The sequence below is a fragment of the Tenrec ecaudatus genome, chromosome 11 (genome assembly GCF_050624435.1).
Source record: "Tenrec ecaudatus isolate mTenEca1 chromosome 11, mTenEca1.hap1, whole genome shotgun sequence".
In the NCBI taxonomy this organism is placed as follows: domain Eukaryota; kingdom Metazoa; phylum Chordata; class Mammalia; order Afrosoricida; family Tenrecidae; genus Tenrec; species Tenrec ecaudatus.
Window position 1 is genome coordinate 86,001,093 of NC_134540.1, and position 23,515 is coordinate 86,024,607.

The following is a 23,515-nucleotide window of genomic DNA, read 5'->3' on the forward strand; positions in this document are numbered from 1 at the left end:
TTGAATAAAAGATGTCCAGCCTCAGAAGCGCACAGGGGCAGTTCTCTGTTCTTTTAGGACCGAGACGAGTTGGCGTTGACTCCACAGCAGCAAGAGAGCTTGTTCGTTTAGATAACCTTAACAGAGAAGCTTCCAGGCTAACCCCACCTCATTAGGAACTGGTGGATCTTCTCAGGTGTGACCAGGTTATGCACCCAATTGTCCTCATTCAGAGACAGTCACAAGATGAAGAGATCACCAAACGGGGCAGAGGCTTGGCAGGTGGGCAGAGGAGTGAGGCTGCTTCATGAGCAGTTGGTCTCAGCTCCAAGAATAGCCAGGCACCTGCCATCCTTCCTTCCTCTCAGAGGAAGCAACTGACTGTGGGCTGGCGGCTCTGAGACCTTGGTCAAGGTCAAGGTCCCCTGACTCAGTGCTCACCAGTTGCCAACAGCAACATGCCCAGCATGTAGGTGGTGCCCAGCACAGACCACGAGCAGTGGCCAGGGAGGCAGCAGCTGGGCAAGAAGCAAGTAATAGGGCAGAAGGCTTGAAGTGCTTGTGGTGCCTAGGGTCTGCATACTGTCGTTCCGGCCCCTGAATGAACTAGCCAGAAGAACAAATCCCTCTGAGGCTGTGGGGAAAGAATATACCAGGGGACCCCAAAAATCCATTCCGATTAAGCCACACCCCACACGTGGCTGTGATGTTTCAGAAATACACCACCAAGGTAGCTTCAAGTAGCCTTGCTTTGACTTAGTAGCTGACTCCTTAACCATGTGCATCACCAGGGATGGCCCAAACCCATTCTCCTTTGTCTGTCCCAAAATAACCCCTTGAGAGTTTATATGATTGTGTGTCCCACAGAGAGAACCCTTCCTTTATCTTTGTCGATGCCATGAAATGGGAGCAAAGTAACCGTTTGGAAGCTGAGAATTCTGAGTAGGGACACATGGCTGTGCCCCCACATAGCTCTAATTGGTTTTCTCTTTTGCATTGTCCTGATAACAAAACTCAGCCACCCATGGAGCGATCTGGGACAGACAGACACGTCCTACTCGCTCGCTGGCCGACTGAATCTGTAACTGAAATCACAAAGGCATTCCGTCTCTCCTATCCCCGCTGAGGTTTCCAGAGCGGCCCTTCCCCCCCCCCACCCCCCCCAGTCTCTCGCTGCTTCTCTTCCTTGGCTCCCGCGATGGAGTTCGCCTTGCAGTTCCAGGCGCTTGCTCTAGGAAACGAGACACAGGCCTGACTTGGACGAGGGAGCCCCCTCCACAGCAAGTCCCTTCATGTCGTCTGGCATCGTCCCATCGGAACGCCACACATTCAGCTCCCCAAAAATGCCCGTTTCAATCATCTCCTCCTGCCAGGGGATGGGGCAGTTGCCAGTGGCAAATTCCCGAAAGAATTCGGTGTCTGTGTTGTCAAAGGCCACGCCTTTGATGGTGGAAAAGGCACCTACATCCTGAATATTCTTTGCGTAGACAGTCCTGGAGTCTGGGATGAAAGGAGGTATCAGCATTCCTGTTAGAGGAGGGGACACAGAAGAGATGAAACAAGAATGGACAGGAAGCCACCCTTTAACCTAAGAATACCTTCCAGCTGCAAATGCCGCTCTTATTCGGGGATGTGCACTGGTGGCTAACAGCAAAAACAAACCTACGTAGAAGGTGCCGGCTCCTTGGGGCCAGGAATACCATCTTGGCAGGCTCTTTGCTGTCCTGCCACAGCACACAGCAGAAGAGGTGTTTAAATATTGGTTGCATAAAGCTAAAGATTCTTAAAGTCTAATTTGGAAGGTTATGTTGAAGGAATTTAGGTCCTTGTATTTACCTTGCACCCTCCCCATAGCTTCATCAGAAAGGGCAATGTGTTCCTCCTCCCACCTCGTTGATGTCTGACCACACACACACTGCACTAGGGATTTCATACGCTCAGCTGCTTCACCCACAGCCTCGCTGCAGACCCCTAGTAGAGACCACTTGCCAACCTTCCAGATGACTATCTTCAGCTGGAGATCTAACACCTCAAACTCCACGTGTTCAAGGCTGAACTCATCCTCTTTCCCGCCCAGTCTCATTTATATTCATGGACCACAATTCTCCCAGCAACCAGTTGCAATGGGTTAATCACTGGCGCCTTTCCTCCCCTCTCCCAAGAGTCTTCCTAAAATGCTAACACCTCCACTGCCCAGTCACCTAGTTGTGCGGATCCTTCCTTCCCCGACTTTTGTATTCATTCCCTCCCTCCCGCACCCAGTGACCCTGCTCTAGGGCATCATGGCATTGCGGTGTGCGCCCGGCTGCTGTGCCCTCAGCACTGATGTTCAGGGCTCCTGGTGCTAATCTACATTCACAGTGTCATGTGATTGCCCCTTCTCAACACACGGCTCTGTCCTCCACATTTTTGCAACTCCTCCACAACCCGACCCTCTCTACTTGGCAGCCGAAATCAAAACCAAACGCACCACCATCAAGTCCAGGTCAGCTCATCGTGACCCTGTAGGACAGGGTAGAACTGCTGAGTTTCTGAAACTGTCATTCTTTATCGGAGTAGAAAGCTCTGTCTTTCTCCCTCTGAACATCAGGTGGTTTCAAACTGCTGACCTTGCTGTTAGCAGCCCAATGTGCAACCAGTACTCAGCAGTCAAGACCATCCTAAACACACTCATAGGTTCTCCCCCACTCACCTGGTCCTGAGATGACAGAGAGCTCTGGGTTTGCTGCCAAGTGTTCACTCAGAACAGGGCCACTTCCTGGAGTACTTGTTCTATAACTTCTTATAGTTGTATGTATATATATCCTAACTTTTCTTTCTCACTGTAGTTATCTACAGGGTATGTCTTAGACATCTCTCTCTCTCTCTCTCTCTCTCTCTCTCTCTCTCTCTCTCTCTCTCTTTCAAGCATGCCTGCGCACAACCACACAGTATCTTGAACCTGAAACCTGATAACAAACACTGATTGAATGAATGCTGTGGCAGTTACATCATCTCCTGTCAACTCGGGCAGAGGGGTGGAGTCTAGCTGTCAATCAGATCACAGCTTGATGACCTCATTTGGAGGCACAAAGGAGATAAATAGAGGCCACACTGGAGGCCAGACCCAATCTCTCTCTGCCTTCGCTTTCCTGCTGGTGAAACAGTCAGAGAATTGGAGAAGACACCTGGAGACCTGTGCCAGCATTGAGATGCTTCCACCGCCACTAGATCCACAAGACCTTCCACCCACTGGCCTGTGACCTTCCTGCATGTGGCATCATTGCATGTGCTGTGTGAGTCTAAAAAGAAATGTATGGACTAGTATTGGGCACATGAGCTAATATCAGGCTTACGGACTTGATCTGGACTGAGCTGGGATGTTTTCTCAATATAAATTGCTCATTTATATAAAACTCTTACACACATGAGTCTCTATGAATTTGTTTCTCTAGTCAACCCGGACTAACACATTATGGTACCAGGAATGGGGTACTAGAGAAACAAATCATGAAGATGGAGAGTAGATGCTTGTTTGACCTCTGCCCCAGGGTAGTTTTTCTTCTAAGGGTAACGAGAGTTCAGATATGGCAATGCAGAGTACTGGGATGTCTTCTGGAAAGAATATGGGAAGTTAAAGCGCTAGTTATTTTGTTTGGTTGTAGTCTTTGGCTATTCCTGTGTGAGATGGTGAAAACGAATGTGATTAATGTGTATTTTGAGCTCAGGGGACGAAATCGCCCCTTGAATTGCTCAGATATCAGGCTGCTTAGTGAAAACAGTTAACAGACAGTCAAAATAGCTGACAGAAGGCCTGGCCCTGGCATAAGGCAATGCAGCCAGAGACCTAAGGCCATATTTTGTATCAGTGGAATAGTTTAGATAAGGATTAAGATAAGATAGATAAGGATTGAACTTGACTGCCTTAAGAATTAAGTTTAGGATCTGGCTGGTTTATACTGTTTTATGCTAGGTTTATAGTGTTTTCTTCTATTGATTGTGATTCTATAACGATTGATAGAAATGATCATTGGGATCGCTTCTCGGTCTTTTGGCTAAGATCAAGTGCAGAAATGATTACTAGGGAGTATAAAAATAGAAAGCTTGTAAGCCCACTTGCCTTCAGCCATTAATTTGAATCTTTAAATGGGTTAGGACAGACCTGCAAAGAAGGTTCTGAAAAGCTAACCCCACCCAGTGTCTTGAGTGCTCAGGACATTTGAAGGTGAAGAGACTTGCTGAGGGGGCTGTTGACAGATTGAAGTGGGGAAAACCCTTTGAGGTTTTTTAGAATTTTGAATTAGTGGTTTGTGTTAGAAGCTTGAGGGGGGGGGGCAGGAATGGAGCCATAAGAAACTCTCCTCTCTAGGACTGAACGTTAAAGGGAGCCTGCAGGCAGCCTGAATAAATGACTTTCTCAAACCTCCCTTTCAGTTTGGATTATGGGCTCCTTTAAATGACAAGGGGATGGGAATATAAAGCAGTAGGTTTAATTCTTTAATTCAACACCACACATTCCTTCAACTCTGAAGAGTTTCCGACCTCTACAGGCTTCAGGCAAGTTTTCCCAGGAAGCCTAGTCTGGTAGCTAAGACCTGAGCTGGAGGCATGCTACGGAACAGAACGAGGAGGTAATTGGCAAGGATGCCTACCCCTAGTTGGGGGCAGGAGGACCGCTCTAGGAAAGACCATCACCCCAGGCCTTTCTACTCTGCACACCAGAAAGAAGCCACTGGTTAGGGCAGGCTTTGAGGTATGACTGAAGACACCCACTCCAGAACACTGGCCCCAGATCAACACTGCATGTAACAGTACCGGCCTCAAGTTGTCGCCAGTTAATGTCTTTAAAGAGGGGGTTGGCACGGAGCTCGTCACAAGACCCGTTTCTGAAGCCGAGACGTTTCTCTGGATCCTTCTCCAGCAGCGCCTCACAGAAGTCCTTGATGGTCTTGCTGAACTTCTCCGAGTACACCACGGGCTCCGAAAGGACCCTCTCCTTGAGCTCCTTGTTCTCCACCTGCACACCAGGGGATGCACCACGTCAAGTTAAACCCTCGCCAAGCCCCCAACTGCATGCACACTGGTCCACAGCAAAGTGAGAACGCAGGGAGACATGCTAGAGCTCCAATCAGTGAGTCTCCGTTTGTCTAGCTGTCCTCTCACACAGTGTATCTCAGGGAACAAAAGAAAACATGAAATCCACTTCCACTAAGGCATGCAGAGGACCCCTGGTGGCATCACGGGTTACAAGCGTGCTGCCAACCACAAGGTCAGCAGTTTGAAGCCACCTGCCGCCCCACAGGAGAAAGATGAGCCCTTCTGCTCTCGTAAAGAGTTACAGGCTCAGAAACTCACAGGGGCAGTTCCACGCTCTCCTATGGGGTCGCTATGAGTTTGGATCCACCTGGTGGCTGTGAGTTTGGTGTCTGGTTTTCTTTCGTGTGAGTGTGTATGTGTGTGTGTGTGTGTGTGTGTCTGGTTTTTTGCTTGATTTGTTGGGTCTGCTGACATACCCACTGCATGTACACGCAAGAAAGAAAAAAAAAGAGTAAAAATCAACTAAAATGCTACCACTATGGACTCAGGCTGGCGGAGAGCTCTTCTCATGTGTCCGTCTGGACAGAAGCCCAAAGGTGCCACGTGGTGCTTCATTTTGAATGTGCTGAATTGAGGTGAAATTCGCATGTCATCAAGGCACCCTTTGGACGTGTACAGTTGGACAGATACCCTGCGTAGCAACCACAATCAGCCACAAACATTCACATACCCCCCCGGGGGGGTTCCCTCCTGCCCAGTCACTCTCCCCATGCCTTCGGCAAATGCTGATCTGGTTTCTGCCTCTATCTTGTTGCATTCCAACAGAATGGCGGTATTCCTCCCAGAGTCTGACTTCTTTCCTCCAGGCTGAGTTTGAGGCACCTCCAAAGACTTGTATCCCTGGTTTACGCACTTTTACTCTGGGCAGTACTGCACCATTTCTTATAATCGAAAACAGGCAAGGAGCAAAAGTAGAGACAATGAGACCAGAGACAAAGGCAAAGGGGATTCGTTCCCTTGAAGAAGTGAGTGGGACAAGAGCTGAGTGGAACTCCTAGCCAGGCCTTCTCTCTCTCTCACAGAAACTTTTCAACTGTTTTTCACAGGTATTGCCTCCAAGGCCAAGGTTCAGTGCCATCTTGTGGACGAATTTCCACAGGAAACTTGGCCCCAGATGGCAGCTAAAGGGAACAACATGCTTTCGATGAAGTTCCTGGAATCTCCCAGGCCCCATCACACCTAACCAAACTCACTGCCACAAAGTCAATTCCAACTCATCGTAAACCTAGAGGCCATGGTAGGATTGTCCCTGTGAGTTTCTGAGACTGTGACGCTTCACTGGTGTACACAGCCTCCTCTTTCTCCCACAGAGAGGCGGTTGGTGGTTTTGAACTGCTGACCTTGCGCCGAGCTCCCCAGTGAGTAAGTCACCAGGGTTCCAGGAACCCTTATAAGCTCAAGACTACCAGTACTCAGGAAAGAAGCCAGTAGCTGGACTGCACGACTCATGGGACTGCCTCCTAGGGGTCTCTAATAACCTCTCCAGTGTTGCCTGTGTCCCACCAGAGTAATTCTTCCTCTTGGTCAAAGACCTGAACCTAATGTCTGTAACATTGTGGTGGCTGTGATGGAGCTCCCAGGAAGGCACCTCATGAAAGCTCAGCACGGGGAAACTGGGATTCTGGCTGTGACTGTGGAATCAGAGTCAGCCAGGACATGCCAAGGAAGCAGGAGCCTGGAAATGGGGGAGAGAGGGCTTCTCCTGTGAGCCTTGAGGTTGAATCCCTGCAAGCGAATCACATACTGGTTTTGTTTTTGCTTTGTGGCATAGTGGCTTAAGTACTGGGCTGATAACCAAAAAGTTGGCTGTTCAAACCCACTAGCCTCTCCCCCCCACCCGGGAGGACAATGGGCCAGTGGGCTTCTGTTATGATGTATCACCTCATAAAGCCTGCAGAGTAGTTCTACTTTGTCCTTTGGGTTGATGGGGTCACCATAGACTGAAACATGCTGATCACCAATGATTATCAACCTCTTTTCCTCTACCTAATTTGTGTTTCTGAATTGTTGCAAGTCAGAAGCAGGCCCTGTGTAAGCAGTCATTCAGAAGATTTTTTGTGGGCCCATGATTTCTTTTCTGGGTCATTCATGGGGCAAGCAGGAGACTGATTTAGAATCACCCTAAGCTAGATAACCATCTGCCAGGATGACTGTGGAGGATTCCCTACACAGGGAGAGACTGGACATGCCAACTGGAAGCTCCTTCCCCAAGGCAGAGGTTCCCCCATCCTGAGGAATGGTGGCAGAAATCCTCAGAGCGGTCATGCTGGGCTCTGCTGCCATTTCTGCTTCCTGGGCCCTCCCTCCGCTCTGCTCTCCCTTGGCTCTTTCCTTGCTGGGTAAGCCCACGTGTCCTTAAGAAAACATGGGCCTTCCCATCATAGACCTGGATATTCAGACCCAACAGTCCTGCACAAGAGGTCCCAAGCTGCACTCGCTGTTGCCTCCAACAACTGCACGGCTCTTTCGTGAAAGACCTTCCTCAACAACAGGATACAATGAGCCAGGGAACCATGACCAATTTCAGGGGCAGCCCCACCAATCTATCAGGGTCTCTCTCTGTTTCCAGATTGCTGGTAGCGACCCCACTGTGGGAACTTCCTCCTCCCCCTTCTTGCTGCCTTCCCTGAGTCAACCCTTTCATGAAAGCCTAGTTCGTTTCCTCTTCCACAGACAAATTAGACACTAGGCAAAACTATGTAGGGGAAGGTACTATGATGACAAGATCTTCTGATGGCTTGGGATGTAATAAAGGTGAGTAGCTAAAAGCAGTTTCCACATCAAAGAAGCAGGCAACATTTGGTGTGGCTGGAGAATTATGGGTTTCGAGTTTGGGAGAGAAAGATGTCCAGGTGTAGTTCTAGAGATATCAAGTGACTATAGATCGGTTACATCATTGACAGCTGAAGAGCTATCAGATGATTTAGAATTTAATTGGTTCCAACGCTGTTTTAAGGGAGGACAGGTGTAGACGCCTCATAAGGGTGGGAACAGACTGACAGACCCAGGAAGGCGGAAATGATGAGCCAAGTTGAGAGTAGTTAGCTAGTGGTTAGCGTAAGACATGTGGCTGCATCTAAAGACATAAACCCACGGCTGTATGGAGGCCCTGCTCATCAGACTCATGCATGAGGCAGAGATAATAGCGTTCTCATTTCTGGTTGGCAATCACTATCTTGGAAAAATAACAGCCAGTTAGATTCCTGAGCTCTCTGAAACAACATCCACTCAACGGGAAGAAGCCAGTGTTGCTCTGTTTGCTCTGAATTGGTGAAGGGACAGCTCCAATTATTATCCTTATCTGGGGTCCCGTCAGCCTAGAGCATCATGGGCCATTCCTCGGAGATGCTCAGGAGAAGACTGAACAGCAAAAGAGGCAACAAAAGAGAAGGTGAGATGAGGGTTAGGGACATCACTACATTAGTGTCCATTGCCCTCTAGGACATTAAGCAATTTGACTTCAGAACAACTACCTGCCTCTGAGGATGTCATGGGTTACCACTGGCAGACTTCAATCATCACGAGAACAGAATCGCTTATGGATCTGAAATGCTGAGCAAGCAAAAGACACCCGAAGGTGGTGCATTAACACACTCCTCTGCTCCCAGACAGTACCACGAGGAGCTGTGAATTCACTCATGGGTCCGAATTTGAGGTGATCTGGTCAGCTCGTAGGCTGAAATGTCCTAGTGGCTTGGTGTCAAAAGGTGAAGAAATCATGTCTCCTTTCCCTCTCCCAGTGAAAGGCCCATCCTGACGGAACTGGCTAAGAGTCCAGTGGCATGTTGAGGAGGGCATATCTGCTCTGCCACAGGCATGGCTACTCTGCGGATGAGTTTCCAATCCCTTCACTACTCTCCCTGCAGGTCAGGCCTTAGGACTGACTCCATCTCTCCTCCGCCTCCCTGCACAGGTTCCTTGGAAATCCTGAGCCAGAACCCCAGCTGGAGCTGGGAAGCTGCTGTCCCTTGAGATAAGACAACAGGCAGAAGCAAGACTCCTGAATCCGAGTCTTTTCCCCACAGAACAGCCCCAAGCAACAGCGCGTGTCAAGACCCCCCACCCCCAAGACACGGAATTCAATACCAGGGCCCCGATAAAGATAGGGCCCAGGAAAGACGATGTCCCACCTTTTCTCCTCGGGCCCGAAAGGGTCCTCTGGCTGCAATCATCTCATACACCGTGACCCCCAAGGCAAAGTAGTCCACCGAGAAGCCATACTCCTCACTGCGCAGGAGCTCGGGGGCCATGAAACCTGTCGAGGCACAAGGGCAAAGGCTCTGCTGTAGGATCTGGCCTGGGCATCGGAGAAGGTCTGGCAACATCTCTTGCCTCCACTCACTAGATGCCAGTAGCAATCCTCCCGGGCCCCTCCCCATTTGTGATAACCAACAGAGTCTTCCGTGACTTGCTCGAGATCCCAGTAACAATATACAGTAGGTTAGGTGAACAGTGAGGATTCAAATCCAGGGACAAAAACACCCGCCGGTGAGCTCTCAGCCCTTCCACTGTCCTGTAGAGAGGGCAGTCAACTCTATACGTATCCCCCTCCTTGTGTGTGCACAACTTAGTTGCTATTTTTTGGTTTTTGTTTTTAGCCAAGTTATTCCATTGCATAAAGAACCTGATCATTCTGAAAGGCTTGCCCCAGAAGCGACTGGAGTCCCTTAACTCCTACTCCTCTACTTCCTTCCCCTTTTTCAGAATTCTTTAAGCTAATGATTTTGGAATGTCCCTCCGTACCTGTAACTAACATGCTTATACTGCTACTTTTGAAGGTTTCTGTTTGGGGCCTTATTGACTTCCACATTTCTTGCGTCTCCTTCTCTGCCAACATGCAAGTCAGCACTTCTCCTAGCTGAACCAAAACTTAAATCTCAATGTTCTTTCCATTGAGTCCGTGCCGACTTACAGTGGTCTCTCTCTGGGTTTCCAAGACTGTAACTCTTTCGTGGAGTAGAAAGTCCTGTCTTTCTCCCAAGGATCAGCTGGTGATTTCACACTGCTGACCATGTGGATCATAGTCTTTTCACAGGTTACATTGTCATATTTTTCATTTGCTTCATCTTCTCTGTACTTATCGCCGGTTCCGTTGTGTAACAATTCGCTGCTTCCCTATCATGTCTTATAGCAAATATTTTGTTGATTCTTTCCCATGAGAATCCTGTGGCATAATCTTACTTGCTCAACCTGGACTCCAGTGTACAGTTTGTATCTTAGATTCTTCCTATCATCCTGACACCCTTTGTGTCTCTCTTTCCTAATTCCCAGACCTTGTGTTTTGTTTGTTTGTTTGTTTAGTCTTTCAGGTAAGCTTCTATGGAAGAGTGCTGAGAAGTAAAGATCTGAGAGCATTCGTAGTTAAAGATGCCTCTCTTTTTTTAAACCAATATTTAACTTATAGTTTGGCTGGGTATAAATTTCTTGGTTGGAAATAATTTGCCTTCTAGATTTTTAAGATTCTTTTTCCATTGTCATCTCACTTCTACTATTACTTTTATGAATGTCAATGCCATGTTCTGATTCTTAATGCTTTATATGAGACTTGTGTTGTTTTCCTCCCTAGAAGCTTGTAGTGTTTTATCTGTCTTGAAATTCCATAATAATGTATGTTGGTCACAGTTTATTTTCATGCACTGTGGTGGACATTTCAAGTCTGAAAACTCATAACCTCCAATGCTGGGAAGTTTTATTGAACTATGTCATGATCTTTCTGTCCCTCTGTGTAGTCTAATCTCTCTTTGGAATGTCTACCGTTCCATCTCTGTCAGAGATTCATGATGCTACCAACTTCTCTCTGATTTGGGGGGCTCTTACTGCTAGCTTAGGATTTCATTGTCTCTCAAGACTATCAATTAGTATAGTCCAGTTGTCAAAATTTGTCCAGTGGTCAAAATATTACTATTTATCCAGATGTCAAAATATTACTGCTTTCCTCTCTTCTGTTCTCCTTTCTCTATGTGTTTTTTAGCAAAGTCCATTCACTATCATTATCCTGGATGTCAGTTGGGAAATCAAATAATATGCATATTCAGCATTAATATCCTGAGAGATCATTTTCCAATGCTCTACTTAATTCAAAAGAGACTCTCTACTTCATTTTGTAGATATATTGCAATAACTGAGTCTGGTCATGTCTTCTTTTCCTTTGTGGCTATTAATCTGAGTTAAGTGTTCACCATGAATTTGTTAATACCTACACATGCCTTTGACAATAATTCTAGATTGTTATATGAAAGCTCATGCCTATACAGTTTGTTGAAATTGATTTCTCTGAAATTAAAGATAATGGAATTTTCCCATGAACGTTTTCTTCTTTTTTTAACTTTATTTTTAATTTCCCCCATAAACTTTTAACGTCTCCTCATGTATGTGTGTGTGTATTTAATTTGTGGACAAATTATATATGTACACACACAGAGGCATCAACAAGTTCACGGAAAATCCCATTGTTTCCACAACGTTTTTGAAGCCCCTTTCTGTACACATCATACCTGGAACACAGTAAGTGGTCAAAAGTCTTCAATGAGAGAATGAATGAAACCTATCGACTGTTTTACTAACTCTTTTGCACAGCAACTCCTCTTCCCCCCGCACCGACAATCCTTTGAACACAGAAAGGCCCTGTATTTCTGTTGGGGGTCCTAATAGGCTAGCTCCAAGCTCGCACAGTGAGTTCTGGGGTGTCTGTCGATTGCTTCATGGACTGAGAAGACTGGCACCTGTGAGAGCCACCAGGCACCAGCTAGTGGTGGCACACCCAGCTGCACGCTTCTGACCAGAGCGATGAGCTGGAAGGGACAAAGGGACAAGGATCTGAGGGGGAACCTCTTTGGGCTGTGTTGGCTTTCCCAGTTTTTCGTACCAGCACTCCAGTATCAGCATCTATGATCTAGTGGTTTTAAAGCCACCACCTGAGCCGAATAGCAAATGACACGGAGATTTCTGTTCTTGCTGTGCAGCCCCACTAATTAAGACATGTCTTCGCAGAAAGCTTTGTATCCATCTAGTATTCGGAAGGCCCTCTCATAGCTTAGTTGCATTATGAGTTGGGCTGCTAACCGTAAGGTCAGCAGTTCAAAGCACCAGCCATTCCGTGGGAGAAACGTGAGGTTTTCTACCCCGTAAAGACTGACAGTCTCAGAAATCCACAAAGGGAGTTTTACTCTGTCCTATAGTTTCTGTGAGTTGTAATTGACTGGATGGCTGTGTTTTCCTGAATACCAGTGATTCTCTCCATTGCAGTGACAATGGCGCCCTCTGGTGGCCACTCTTACCCTAGCACTTAGCCTGTAAAGCAATGCTCTTAACCCAATTAAAAAAAAAAAAGATTGCCATCAAATCAATTCCAACTCATTTGGATTCCAATTCTTTTGTTTGTCTGTTTGTTTTTTTTAACAGTTTTATTGGCACTTCATCCACATATCATACAATTCAACAGTTCAATCATATCAAGAAGAGTTGTACAATCATTACCAGAACTGATTTTAGAACAATTTCTTCTTCCTTGTATTCACTGTTATTCATGCAATTATTTTTTAATTGTGGCGAATATATTCAGAACGGGACATTCTCCATGCATCATTCAGTGCCACTGATTATACTCTGTGTGTTATGTGACCATTATCACTGTTCTGTTCCAAATTATTCCACCACCATTCACATAAACGCAATTACCCCCTACGCAAGAACTCTTCCTCCTCTTTCACCTGTGGTGACCATATGTCAAGTTTGGTTTGTTTGTTTGTTTTTTAACTAATTTTCTTGACATAATGTTAAAATACTATATGCGCTTCCACAGTCAAACTGCTTTCAAAAAGAGCGTGTATACATCATCACAATCAATTCTAATGCTCCCTCCACCCTCCTGCATTCATGGTTTGCTCCCCAACTCCCCTCGCACACACACCCCCACACCTCCATTCCTAGTAAAGCTTTGCAGCAGGTATTGCCCCTCTGTATCCACGCCTTCTGCGCTTCATAAACGGAGAACCCAATGGAAACAAGAATAAACAAGATGAAACAGAAGGAAGATAATAAGATAATGATAAAAATAAGGAGTAAGAGAGAAAAGACCACCAACTATATTTTAAAAGCCAGTGAAGACATTTCTGTCATGGAACAAGCGAGAAATATTTGAGCCTAGAAAAAACTTCAGGTTGGGTCAAGAGGAAGGTCAACTGACTAAGTCTCATATGACACTGTGGTTCCATCCACCATAATCAGGTTGACAGTCATCTCAGGCTAACAGGAAAGCTGGCCGAGTCCCTCACCTGTGGCCAGACGGGCTCTGCCAGAGGCTTACTCTGACGAGGTAGATAGTCAGCCCATGGAATTTGGGCTCCCACTGTTCTCCAGAACCTTCAACAAATGTGGACTCCAACTCTTTAGAATCTCCTCTGATCTTGGGGTTGGCAGTCCAGTGTTTAACACCTGCACCACCAGGGCTCCTTCATGACATGAGCAGTCCGCTTCCAGACTTAAACACATCCGCATCAAACCCTGATGCTGTTAGGGAATCATGACACCCTCGACACCGAGAGTGCCTCGTCGTTTTCTGTAAGGACCTGAGTCTCCCCGAAAGACACGAGGAAGGGGTTTATGGGGAGGAAAATTAGCCTGGAGTCCAACTCTATAGATTTCAGCTGAGGGTTTTGTCCATTTCTGCCCCAGACACAGAATGGAGCTTATGTGAATATAGGATCAATGAAGGTCGGTCCCAAGGCTTACTCTGCTATGGGACCACAAGATGGACATGCGACCCTCCCACCAGATCCCCTAGGGCCTTCCGTTTACGGAGATGCATATGTGGGCTCACTAGGACTCCAAAGCCAATTAGGCCCTAGGTGGGTGCTGCACATCACGGGCGCAGCGTGCGTGGGAGTAGAAAGGCTCTTGCTACATCACAGTTCCTCACAATGACGGGCAGGATGCAAACAACAGCCCTCATCCTTCTTCCAGGCAGAACCTGTCCTCTTGATAATGTTACAGATGTGGACAGCCCTGCTGTGGTGACCCTCACCAAGGTGCTCAGAGCAGGAGGCTTCACGGGGACACAGCAGAACCTGAATTGTGACCCCGAGCCTCCACCTCCATGCCAGGTGATAGGGCTTTCTCCCGGCAGCCAAAACAAACTCTCCAGGAGGAAGAGATTGCCAAGAGAGCTTATCAGAAGGCAGCCCCGGGACCTGAACCATCAAGAAAGTGGGAGAGAGAGAAAAGAGGCATTTAAATGTATTGAGTGACTTCTCTGTTCAAACAGGCGCTTTAGACAACAGTGTCGTATTTCATTCTCACTACAAGCCTTGGGTGGGAAATATCATCCGCTCCAGTGACAGAGGAGGAACCGAAGACTCAGAGAGGTTACTAATATTCCTAGGGCACACAGCTAATGAGGAATGTACTTGGAATATGAACCTGGCTCTGTCTGGCTCTTCTCTACACTGGCCTGCCCCCTTCCTGCCTGAGAGAAAGTGGGTATTTAAGGGGTCTTCCTGACAAGACAAATTCAGTATTTTAAAATCAATCATTGCCATGTGATGCATTAACCAGCTCAGGGAGAAAGAAAAATAAAAACCACACAATCGCGTCAATCAATGCAGAAGAGGTCCCTGACAAAGTCCAATGACCAGGCGTGATCAAAACTCTCCAAACATCAAGAACAGAGGTGGGACTGCCTCACCTAACTCAGGACACTGATAACTGTCCAGCTAACCTTATGTCTACTGCTGAAGGACTAAAGGCTTTTCCCCTATGCGCAAACCAGAGTGGGATGTTGCCTCTCACCACCCATCGTCAGCAGAATGCTGGAAAAGGAAGTTAAAAAAACATGCAGGTCAGAAAGAAAGCGATAGCGCCATCCATGGGGGCAGAGGACACAAGACTGCTCTGACTTGGTGGTTGGTACAAGAGCAACCCCCCACCTGCACAATCCTTGACGCTTTTTGTTTCCTTCCGTGTCGTTCAGCTGCCCTCAAGTTGCCTCTGGTTCATGGTGACCTTGTGTGTGTCCTAGTGGAACACTGTGCTGCATGGAGTTTTCCGTGGCTGACATTTGGGCAGAAGAGAGCCAAGGCCTCTTTCTAAGGCACCTCTGGGTGGACCCAACCCTCCCACCTTTCAAACAGCAGCTGGGCGTGTAAGGGACTCCCTATTCTGCATTAGGCTTTCCTAAGGCAGTAACGGCCTCGAGAGAGCTGGAGTCTCTGAGGAGCCAGCTAGCCTCCCTTGACTGGTCATCCTATGTGGGGACGTATGCCTGCGAAGCTCTCACATGGGTTTTATTGAAGTTGGTCAATGCTGAGAAGTGTCACGCACCTAAGCCAGGCCACAGTGCTTTCAGTCGCCTCACACGCATGTGAAAGTTGAATAAGGAAGGCCGAAGAAGAAGCCATGCATTTGAATTGTGGTGCTGGTGAAGGATATTCAAAGTGCCACGGCCCGTCAGAAGAACAAACAGATCTTCCTGGGAAGAAGCACAGCCAGAGTGTCCCTTTGAGGCCAGGATGGGGAGATTTCGTCTCACGTACTTTGGACGTGTTGTCGGGAGAGACCGGTCCCTGGAGAAGGACAACGTGCTTGGTAAAGTAGAGGGGCAGCAGAAAAAGAGGGAGAGTCTCGGTAAGATGGACAGACGCAGTTCAAACAGAACCACATTGCGAAGATGGTGCAAGACCAGGCAGCGCTTCTCACTTTGTTTTCAGAGGGTCTCTGAGTGGGAATCGACTGGATGGCCCCCAACAACAAGAACAAGTACTGTGAACTAGGGGCTCACAGAGTGGAGTTTCCCGAACCACAAGCCATCTGGAACAGGCCCACTGTTGGCCGAACCCTCTGGACAAACTCATGATGCACGCCAAGAATGCCCTAACTGTGCGCCTGGACTCTCCTGGAGGGCGTGGTCCACCAAGACACCCAAAGGAGAAACTTGTATCGCACAGGCCACCGGTGTCCATACCAATCTTTTGTTGTTGTGTGTTTTGTTTTTTTTAAGGTAGAAGAGAGGAGATTATTTCTACAGTGAAGGACAAACTTTTGAAACTCCAGGTTAATTCATCTGCGCCTACCCATTGGTAAATTCGCCTTGTTTCTGTTCTTTATATTTGCTCCAAAGGATGAAGAAATCTCACTCCCCACTCAAGCCTGAACCGGAAGCCTGTCCCACCCCTCGCCACCCCTCCCATTCCACCCCCAGCCCATGGAGACCCCAAAGATCCTCCCTGCTCGCCCCATCCCTACCGCCTATGCTCCCAGCTCCTTACCTGGAGTCCCTGCATAGCCCTTGGTCTTGGTCTGCCCGTCCTTCAGTTCCACGGCCAGGCCAAGGTCAGAGATTCGGATATTGCCTGAAAAGCAAACATTGACTGAGGCCACACGTGGCTCCAAAGAACAAAGGAGTCTGGTATGCTCAGTCTCTCGGGAACCAACCACCACCCCTGGGTAGCCACACGGGCAGCGAGGTTACAGCAGCTGCAAGCCGGGGGGGGGTGTGGGGGGGTGGCAAGCGACCTTCTTCCCACCCTGACCAGACTGCAGAGAGGCCCAGAGGGGGCAGAGGGGGCAGGGTCCTGAGCACCATCAGTATGTGCAGGCTGGAATTCAGGGTGTCATTAGATAACATTCAATTTCTCTCCCCACAAAATTCATGCTGCTCTTTCCCCGGTGCCACCACCATCGCATTTATGAATCCCTGCGTATGAACTGATAGGGAAGGAAGGCAAGCTAAAGTGTTCTAGGTGCCTCCATCTCGGTTTATTTTCTGATAAGAATCCCAACTTGATTTCGCATACCAGAAAGAAAGGAAGGAAAAAGGCCCAGTAAAGATTTGACCATAAATGATGAACTGTTGGCTAACAGATTTCTAAGGAAACCTGGTTTAAGCATTGGACTGATCACCGAAAGGTCAACAGTTCAAGCCCACCAGCTGCTCCGCTGGGGAAAGACGAGACTTTCTGCTCCCATCAGGAGTTACAACCAAAATAGGAGTTACCTCCAAAGAGGTCCTTCGACCCTGTCCTGGAGGCTCCCTAGGAGTGGGCGGTGCAGGATAGAACAAAGCGCCAGGGAAGGCGACAGGTCTCTAAGGATAAAGCCCGTTCCCTTCTCCCAGCGGGCGGGGCTCACCTTCATCGTCCAAGAGGACGTTCTCCGGCTTGAGGTCGCGGTAGACGATGCGCCGCCCGTGCAGGTGCTCCAGCCCGCTGACGATCTGCGCCGCGTAGAAGACGGCGCGCGGCTCCCGGAAGCCTGGGTTCTGCTCGTCCACGTTGTAGATGTGATACCTGCGGGCAGACCCACCCCCGCGCCGGGAGATGCTGGGCACTCCGCTAGGCACAGCGGCCGGCCCCAAGCCCTCCGGAGCCAGCCGAGATGGTACCGAGCTGGGTTAGCGCTCTAGTGGCATTGGGCTGCAATCAGGAAGGTCGGCAGTTCGAAACCACTAGCTCTCCCCTGGCTCTCCGTGGGAGAAAGATCGTGATGGTCTCAAACTCTCCCAGGGAGGCAGTTCTGCCCTGCTATGTGTTGGCATCCACTGAGTTCCAAAGCACAAGTGCGACTGCTCACGCCTCCCTCGCCTACACTGCTACCCGCAAAGCCAGCAGTTCTAAACCACCAGCGGCTCTGCAGAAGCAAGACAAAGAGCGTTCCCACTCCCAGAGTTTCAGCCTCAGAAACCCACAGGGCAGCTTGTCCCTGAGTGTGTGGGTTTCCCACACTGTAACTGCTGGCGGATGAAGAAAGCCTCATCTTTTCCCCGTGGAGCAGTCGGTGGTTTCAAACCATGGGCCTTGTGGTAAGCAAGCCAACTCATCACCCACTCCACCACCAGGGCTCCGAAAAATAATTCACCTAATACCCGTAGAAATATATAAGCTGTTTTAGCCCACTTTAAGAATCAGTCCTTGATGGGCTGGTCAAGTAATAGGTACATATATTATGTGCATAAAATAAAAGATCTATATGGATACCTTTTTTCCACTATTACATTTGGCAGAAAACCTGCTGAATCCAAGAGGAACCCGCGGGGCACATGGTTGAGCCCTGAGGGCACATGGTTAATCCCTGGAGGATGCACCTCACGGTCAGCAGTTTGAGCCCCCCAGCCACTGCACCGAGGAAGATGTAGCCCTCAGCTTCCAGAAAGATCACAACCTTGAACCCCCATGGGGCGATTCTACTCTGTCCTAGCAGGTTGCCATGCATCCGACAGCACTGGATGGAAGGAAGCGGGTTTGCTTAATGAATACAGTGAGATACATAAATTATTTAAAACTGGGCATACACCCAGGGAGCACAGGGACACAGGCTTCCTGAGGAAACCCTTCAAATTAAAGCTGAGTGCACAGGGGCTGGATTAATCATGCAAATGACTTTAGAGCGTCCTAATTTTCACCCTCTTGAAGGTGTTTTATGTGCGCTTCCAAAACACATGGTTCCTCCTTCCGCTTGTGGCCCCGTTTGACAGGTAAGGCTATCTTATTGAACCCAGATCTCTGGTTCCTCATCTGCAAAATGGGAACCCCCCCCCCCCGTGGAATTTCAAGGGAGACAAAGCCAAATGAAAGTATTGTTGCCCATAACAGCCGAAAGGCCAGCCTTTCTCCTAAGGATGCTGTGTCTATGAGCTCATTTAGCATTCGTGACAACCTTGACACTGATGCCCATCTTCTGGATCAGGAAACCAAGGCAAAAGGAGCTAGCAAATGACCTCCTTTTCCTCCTCTTCACCCCAAATAAAACCCAGGTGACGACGCTTAGGCCCAAAGTTGTACAGCAGTTAAGCCCAGCGTCCCTGCACCCTCTCCAGGGGCCAGTGACCTGACTTCTCCTCGGGTGCCCAGAGCCTGCCTCTCAGATCTAGTGCAAATCAAGGCCCGGAGCAGACGCTGAGACACAGCCTCAGCCTCTCTGCCGGGCGATGGGGAACAGCGGCCTCATCTCTTCCACATGCGACAGTTGGTGGGTTCGTACTTTCATTTCCTCAGTTCGGCCACTTTCTGTCTCTAACTCTGTTATCATCCCCTGAGCATGGGGCTGTCACAGGATGGGAAAGTGGGTGCTGTTTGTCTTCACTACCCAGCCTTCCGATTGGAGACCCCTCAACCCCTCTCTAGGCTCCCCATCTCCACCCCATCATTCATCCAAATAGCTCCTGCTGCCTGCACCCTTCGGCCCCCCTGCCCCAGCACCAAAATAAACCTAGACTGAGCAGCGAGCCACATCCTGATCACCAGGGACAAAGGAATGGTTACAAAGGCATCCATCGGCCTCCGTGCCCCCGGGAGGACCTGCCTTTCACCAGAGACCAAGCACTACGGATTGCAGGAGTCAGGCAGGAGAGACTTGTGATGGGCCCACAGGGCTTTCCCTCAGTCCCTCAAAAGGAATGTCCCCGGTAGCCCAGGACTCTTCCCAGGGGGAAGCATCCTTAACTGGGGCCCAGAGGTCCTTTGAGCTCAGGCCACCAGGTCCTCCCTGTCCCAGGTCACCCTCTCCCCCGCTGCAGAAGGCAACATTTACCTCAGGTCTCCTCCATTCATGATGGTCATCACCAGACAGAGGTCGGCTTTGGTTTCAAACGCATAGGCCAGAGAGACTATAAACCTGCTGTGAACTTTCGCTAGAATCTTCTTCTCCACGATAGCACCCTGCAAAGCAACATCCAGAGTAAGTACCCGGGGGCGCAGGCGGGGGGTGGTGGGTTGGGGAGCACCATCATCAGGTCAGGCGCCACGCCAGACAAGAAAACCCACACACAAAAATGCAAAGAATCGTGCACATCTTTTTTTTAAAGTGTGCAAATGGCTTCTAAACAGGGTTGGGAGAGCGGGAGTGTATGTGCTCTGTTTCACAGAGAGCAAGCCCAAAGTGATCAGTGGATTCCTGTCAGGAGGCTAGCCGACTCTCCCAGATCAGCTTCCAGGAAGCGGATGGCTCACCCCACCCAGTTTTTAAAAAACATCAGAGTAAGATTCCACCTTCCCCTGACAAGGGAGAAAGATGGAGCTGTCTATTCCCGTGAAGATTTACAGGCTCACAAACTCACGGGGCAGTTCTACCCCATCCGACAGCGTTTCTATGAACCAGAGCCAACTCGGGGGCAGGGGGTTTGGTTTTGGTTCCCCCTGACAAGCTGTGTAGCGTTTACTTTTCTGTCGAACCACCTCTTCTCCCCCTTGTCCTCTCGCTCAGGTCTCTGGAGGGACAGAGGAAAGGGCCAGTACACGTCCTGGCCGCCTCACACCACCCTTGTTTAATCTGCTTCCAACCCGCACGAAGTTCCTTTTAAACAGGCTGTGTCTGGCTCAGCACCGTCGGATCCTTCTTGAGGAAGGCATTCTTCATGTTAAATAGTGCCTTTTCTAGCGACCTCTGTGGAGAGATCATGTAGGTTGATTCTGTTTCGTATTAAATTCAAGGAGGCTACTGAGCTCCACAGGGAGCAGAGACTAGACTCCAATCCTTGGATCAAATTGACAGTTACCACTCCAAGGGGCAATTCCTTTCATCCCAAAGCCTCGCCGTAAAGACACGGCGGACTGTGCTGACTCCCTGCACACCACGGGTTGCTGTAGCACCTGACACGGCACCCTTCTGTGAGCTAGACGGGCACCTTCGCTGCAGCATCGGGCCCCAGCATGCTGACGACCGAGACACTGAGGCTGGACCAGAAGGCGTTTTGCTCTGCTGTGAACAGTCACCAGGTGCTTGGGACAACCTGATAGCAGCCAACCTTTAGCACAGGGGCCTACGTGACAGGGCTGCCTGGCCCCTGGGCATGGACCCACCTCGCTGGCACACACTCGGTAGAGGTTGCTTTGGTTCTCTAACCCTCCCACCGCCCCTGCCCCTGTCTGTGTGCACGGCCTGAAAGGGCACGGGAGAACCAGGGTGGCGGGGCGTACAGCTGGGAGGCTACTTTAGGAGACAGAGTTCTAAGACATCCTAAGCAGCTTTCCCTGATCCTGTCATAAAAGGACATGCTGAGGGGGAGGCTAAATAAAACTTAGGGCAGCCCGTCGATGCCTCCCATTCGCCCACATTCCCCGGGAAACAACTGCCCGCCAAGGGAAAAGCATCCTGCACGTCAAGCACCTGGAGGGCTCTGCCCATGCAAGCTTGTCCATCACAGTGACGTCTGTCTGGGTAGGAGAGAAGGGAGACTGTGGAAGTCTCTGTACTTTCTGCACATTTTCCCCTAGATACCTAAAAGTGCTCTTTAAAAAAGAAAAAGTGTTTTTTTAAAAGTGATCTTTGAAGGACCCAAGTTCTGCCACAGTGTGTGTGTGTGTGTGTGTGTGTGTGCACTTTCCATCATCATGGGATCTAGAGATCAGGGGACAGTCTCTCAGAGAGGCAGCCTAAGAATCTCGAATAACTCCCTGCAGTTTTCCTCCAAAAAGGCTGCTGTCTTCCCGCGGTGTTCGTCCAAAAGAAAGGAAAAGCAGAGATAAGCAAGCCTTCAGTGTCCTCCTCCGCATCCAGGAGTGAAGGCGGCTAAGGTTGGCCTCTGAGGAGGGGAGTTGGCACACCCTCTGTCCATGTCAACAGCAGCGGGCAAGCTGGACCGCAGGCCCTGGAAAGAAGGTGGAGGCCACAGACTGCATCCCGTTAGCTCCGCACTGTGGCCGGGAGGTGGGCTACTAACTGCAAGTTTGGCTGTTTGAAACCATCAGCCACTCTGCAGGAGAAATCAGAGCCTTCCTACTCCCATAAACAGCTGCAGTCTGGGAAACCCACTGGGCAGATCTCCCTTGCCCTATAGCAGTGGTTCTCAACCTTCCTAAGGCCGGGACCCTTTCATACAGTTCCTCATGTGGTGGTGACCCCCCAACCACAAAATTATTTTCGTTGCTACTTCATCACTGTTATTTTGCTACTGTTATGAATTGGGCGACCCCTGCGAAAAGGTAATTCGACCCCCCAAAGGGGTCGCGACCCACAGGTTGGGAACCGCTGCCCTACAGGGTTGCCATGAGTCTGGATGACAGTGAGAGAGGTGCAGGGTCACGCAAAAAGCAAAACAGGGCACATTCTGATAGGCATCATCATGCGAGACCCACAAGTAACATCTGCTCTAGAAAATGAGCCAACGTGGCATGCTGAGAAAGGTCTGGTTGGCCAACGGCAAGGTTAACACACGGTCCAAGGGAAGGATGTCTTCTTCTGCCTGCAGCCTGCAAGCCAGCTAAGGGGGCCCGTTTGAGCAGGGGGTGGGCGGACGCAGACACTGGCTGACCCCTACATGCTAATCCATGCTCTCTGATGGGCCCACCCTGCCCTGTCCGCCGGGAAGCTAACCACCATGTACTATGGGCGTGCTGTGAACGACGGCAGCTGCTTACTTGGTACCCTTTCCTTTTCTTTAGCCTCTTCTTATTCAGCTTTTTACAGGCATACAACTTGCCAGTGGCCTTCATCTGGCAGGCTGACACCTCCCCAAAGCCCCCTTTGCCCAGGATCCTGAAGTCCAGAAACCAGTCCTCCCCCATGGGCTGGGCCTCCAACCACTTCCACTGGAGGAATCTCAGGAAGTAGAGGCTCTCCAGGTACTCCCGGAAGGGGGCCTGGCTCAGGTACCCCAAGGTGGCCTGCAGGAGCGGCTGGAAGAGTCCGTCCTCGAGGGCCGCGTGCACTTCCTTCACCTTGGCCACTGTCCCCTCCTCCAGGAAGCTGCAGAAGAGCTTGGCCTGGGGCTCCAAGTACTCAGCCAGGATGGCCTGGGCCTTCTGCAACTGGAAATCGGGGTCCGCCGTGTTGTAGTCCTCAATGTCCTTCCAGAGCTCCAGGGCTGGCACGTGCCTCTCCTCCGTCTTCAGAAACTGCTGGAAGAGCCGCTTGCCGATGGGCTGCTCTGAACACAGACTTTCAAACTCCAGGTCGAGGCTCTCACGGAGGGCCTCGCATTTGGTGAGCGGGGGCAGCCTGAGCTTGGCGAGGTACTTCTTGTCCCGCGACGGCTGGGCGTTGCTCCCGTCGATGCTGCCCCGGGCGGCGATGAAGACAGAATTGGCCACCACCGTCTCCAAGGACCCGAAATCCATCCTGGCGCTGGTTCCTGGCCCGTTTCAGGCCAGAGGAGCCATAGGCTGTGGCTGAGTCCACAGAGCCCTTGTCCAGATGAGGATTGACCTGTCGCCCTTGGCCTCTGCCACCTCTCCTGCCCTCACGGGGACAAGGAAGACGCTGGCCAGTCAAATGGACTGGTGCTGGGGATGCCCCAGGAACCTCAGGGGCTGAAGCTGTGTCTGGCTAAATCCCAGGCCTCTGGGGTGTTAGGGAGGGTGAGTTAGAGGTTACCACTGAGTGCCAGAAAAAGACAATCCCCTAAGCCAACTCCTAACTGGATTAGAGGGATCGCTCCGCCCTGCTCTCTTCCTGTCTTGGAGACCGTTGTTTGTGTCCCTGTCAGAAGGAACAAACACGGGGATTGACGCAGGGTAAGCAGCGCCGAAGCATT

General features: G+C 49.8%; 1 protein-coding gene across 1 annotated transcript; it reads right to left on the minus strand.

Moving 5' to 3' along the window:
- Positions 1-1,210: 1,210 nt before the first annotated feature.
- On the minus strand, positions 1,211-23,099 carry GRK1 (G protein-coupled receptor kinase 1). Its single transcript, XM_075562585.1, has 7 exons — positions 22,401-23,099; positions 19,576-19,703; positions 17,179-17,336; positions 16,317-16,400; positions 9,186-9,310; positions 4,774-4,975; positions 1,211-1,506 (listed from the first exon to the last, which is right to left on the minus strand). Exons 1-7 carry the CDS (start codon positions 23,097-23,099, stop codon positions 1,211-1,213), a joined length of 1,692 nt encoding a protein of 563 aa, XP_075418700.1.
- Positions 23,100-23,515: the final 416 nt, after the last annotated feature.

Bases quoted from the DNA above. Each gene is read 5' to 3' on its own strand.
- GRK1 (XM_075562585.1), bottom strand. From the start codon at position 23,099: ATGGATTTCGGGTCCTTGGAGACGGTGGTGGCCAATTCTGTCTTCATC. The intron at 17,337-19,575 runs GTAAATGTTGCC...GTCTGCCCGCAG, and splicing joins ATGAATGGAGGAGACCTGAG to GTATCACATCTACAACGTGG. The intron at 9,311-16,316 runs GTAAGGAGCTGG...GTGCCTCGACAG, and splicing joins GGGCTATGCAGGGACTCCAG to GTTTCATGGCCCCCGAGCTC.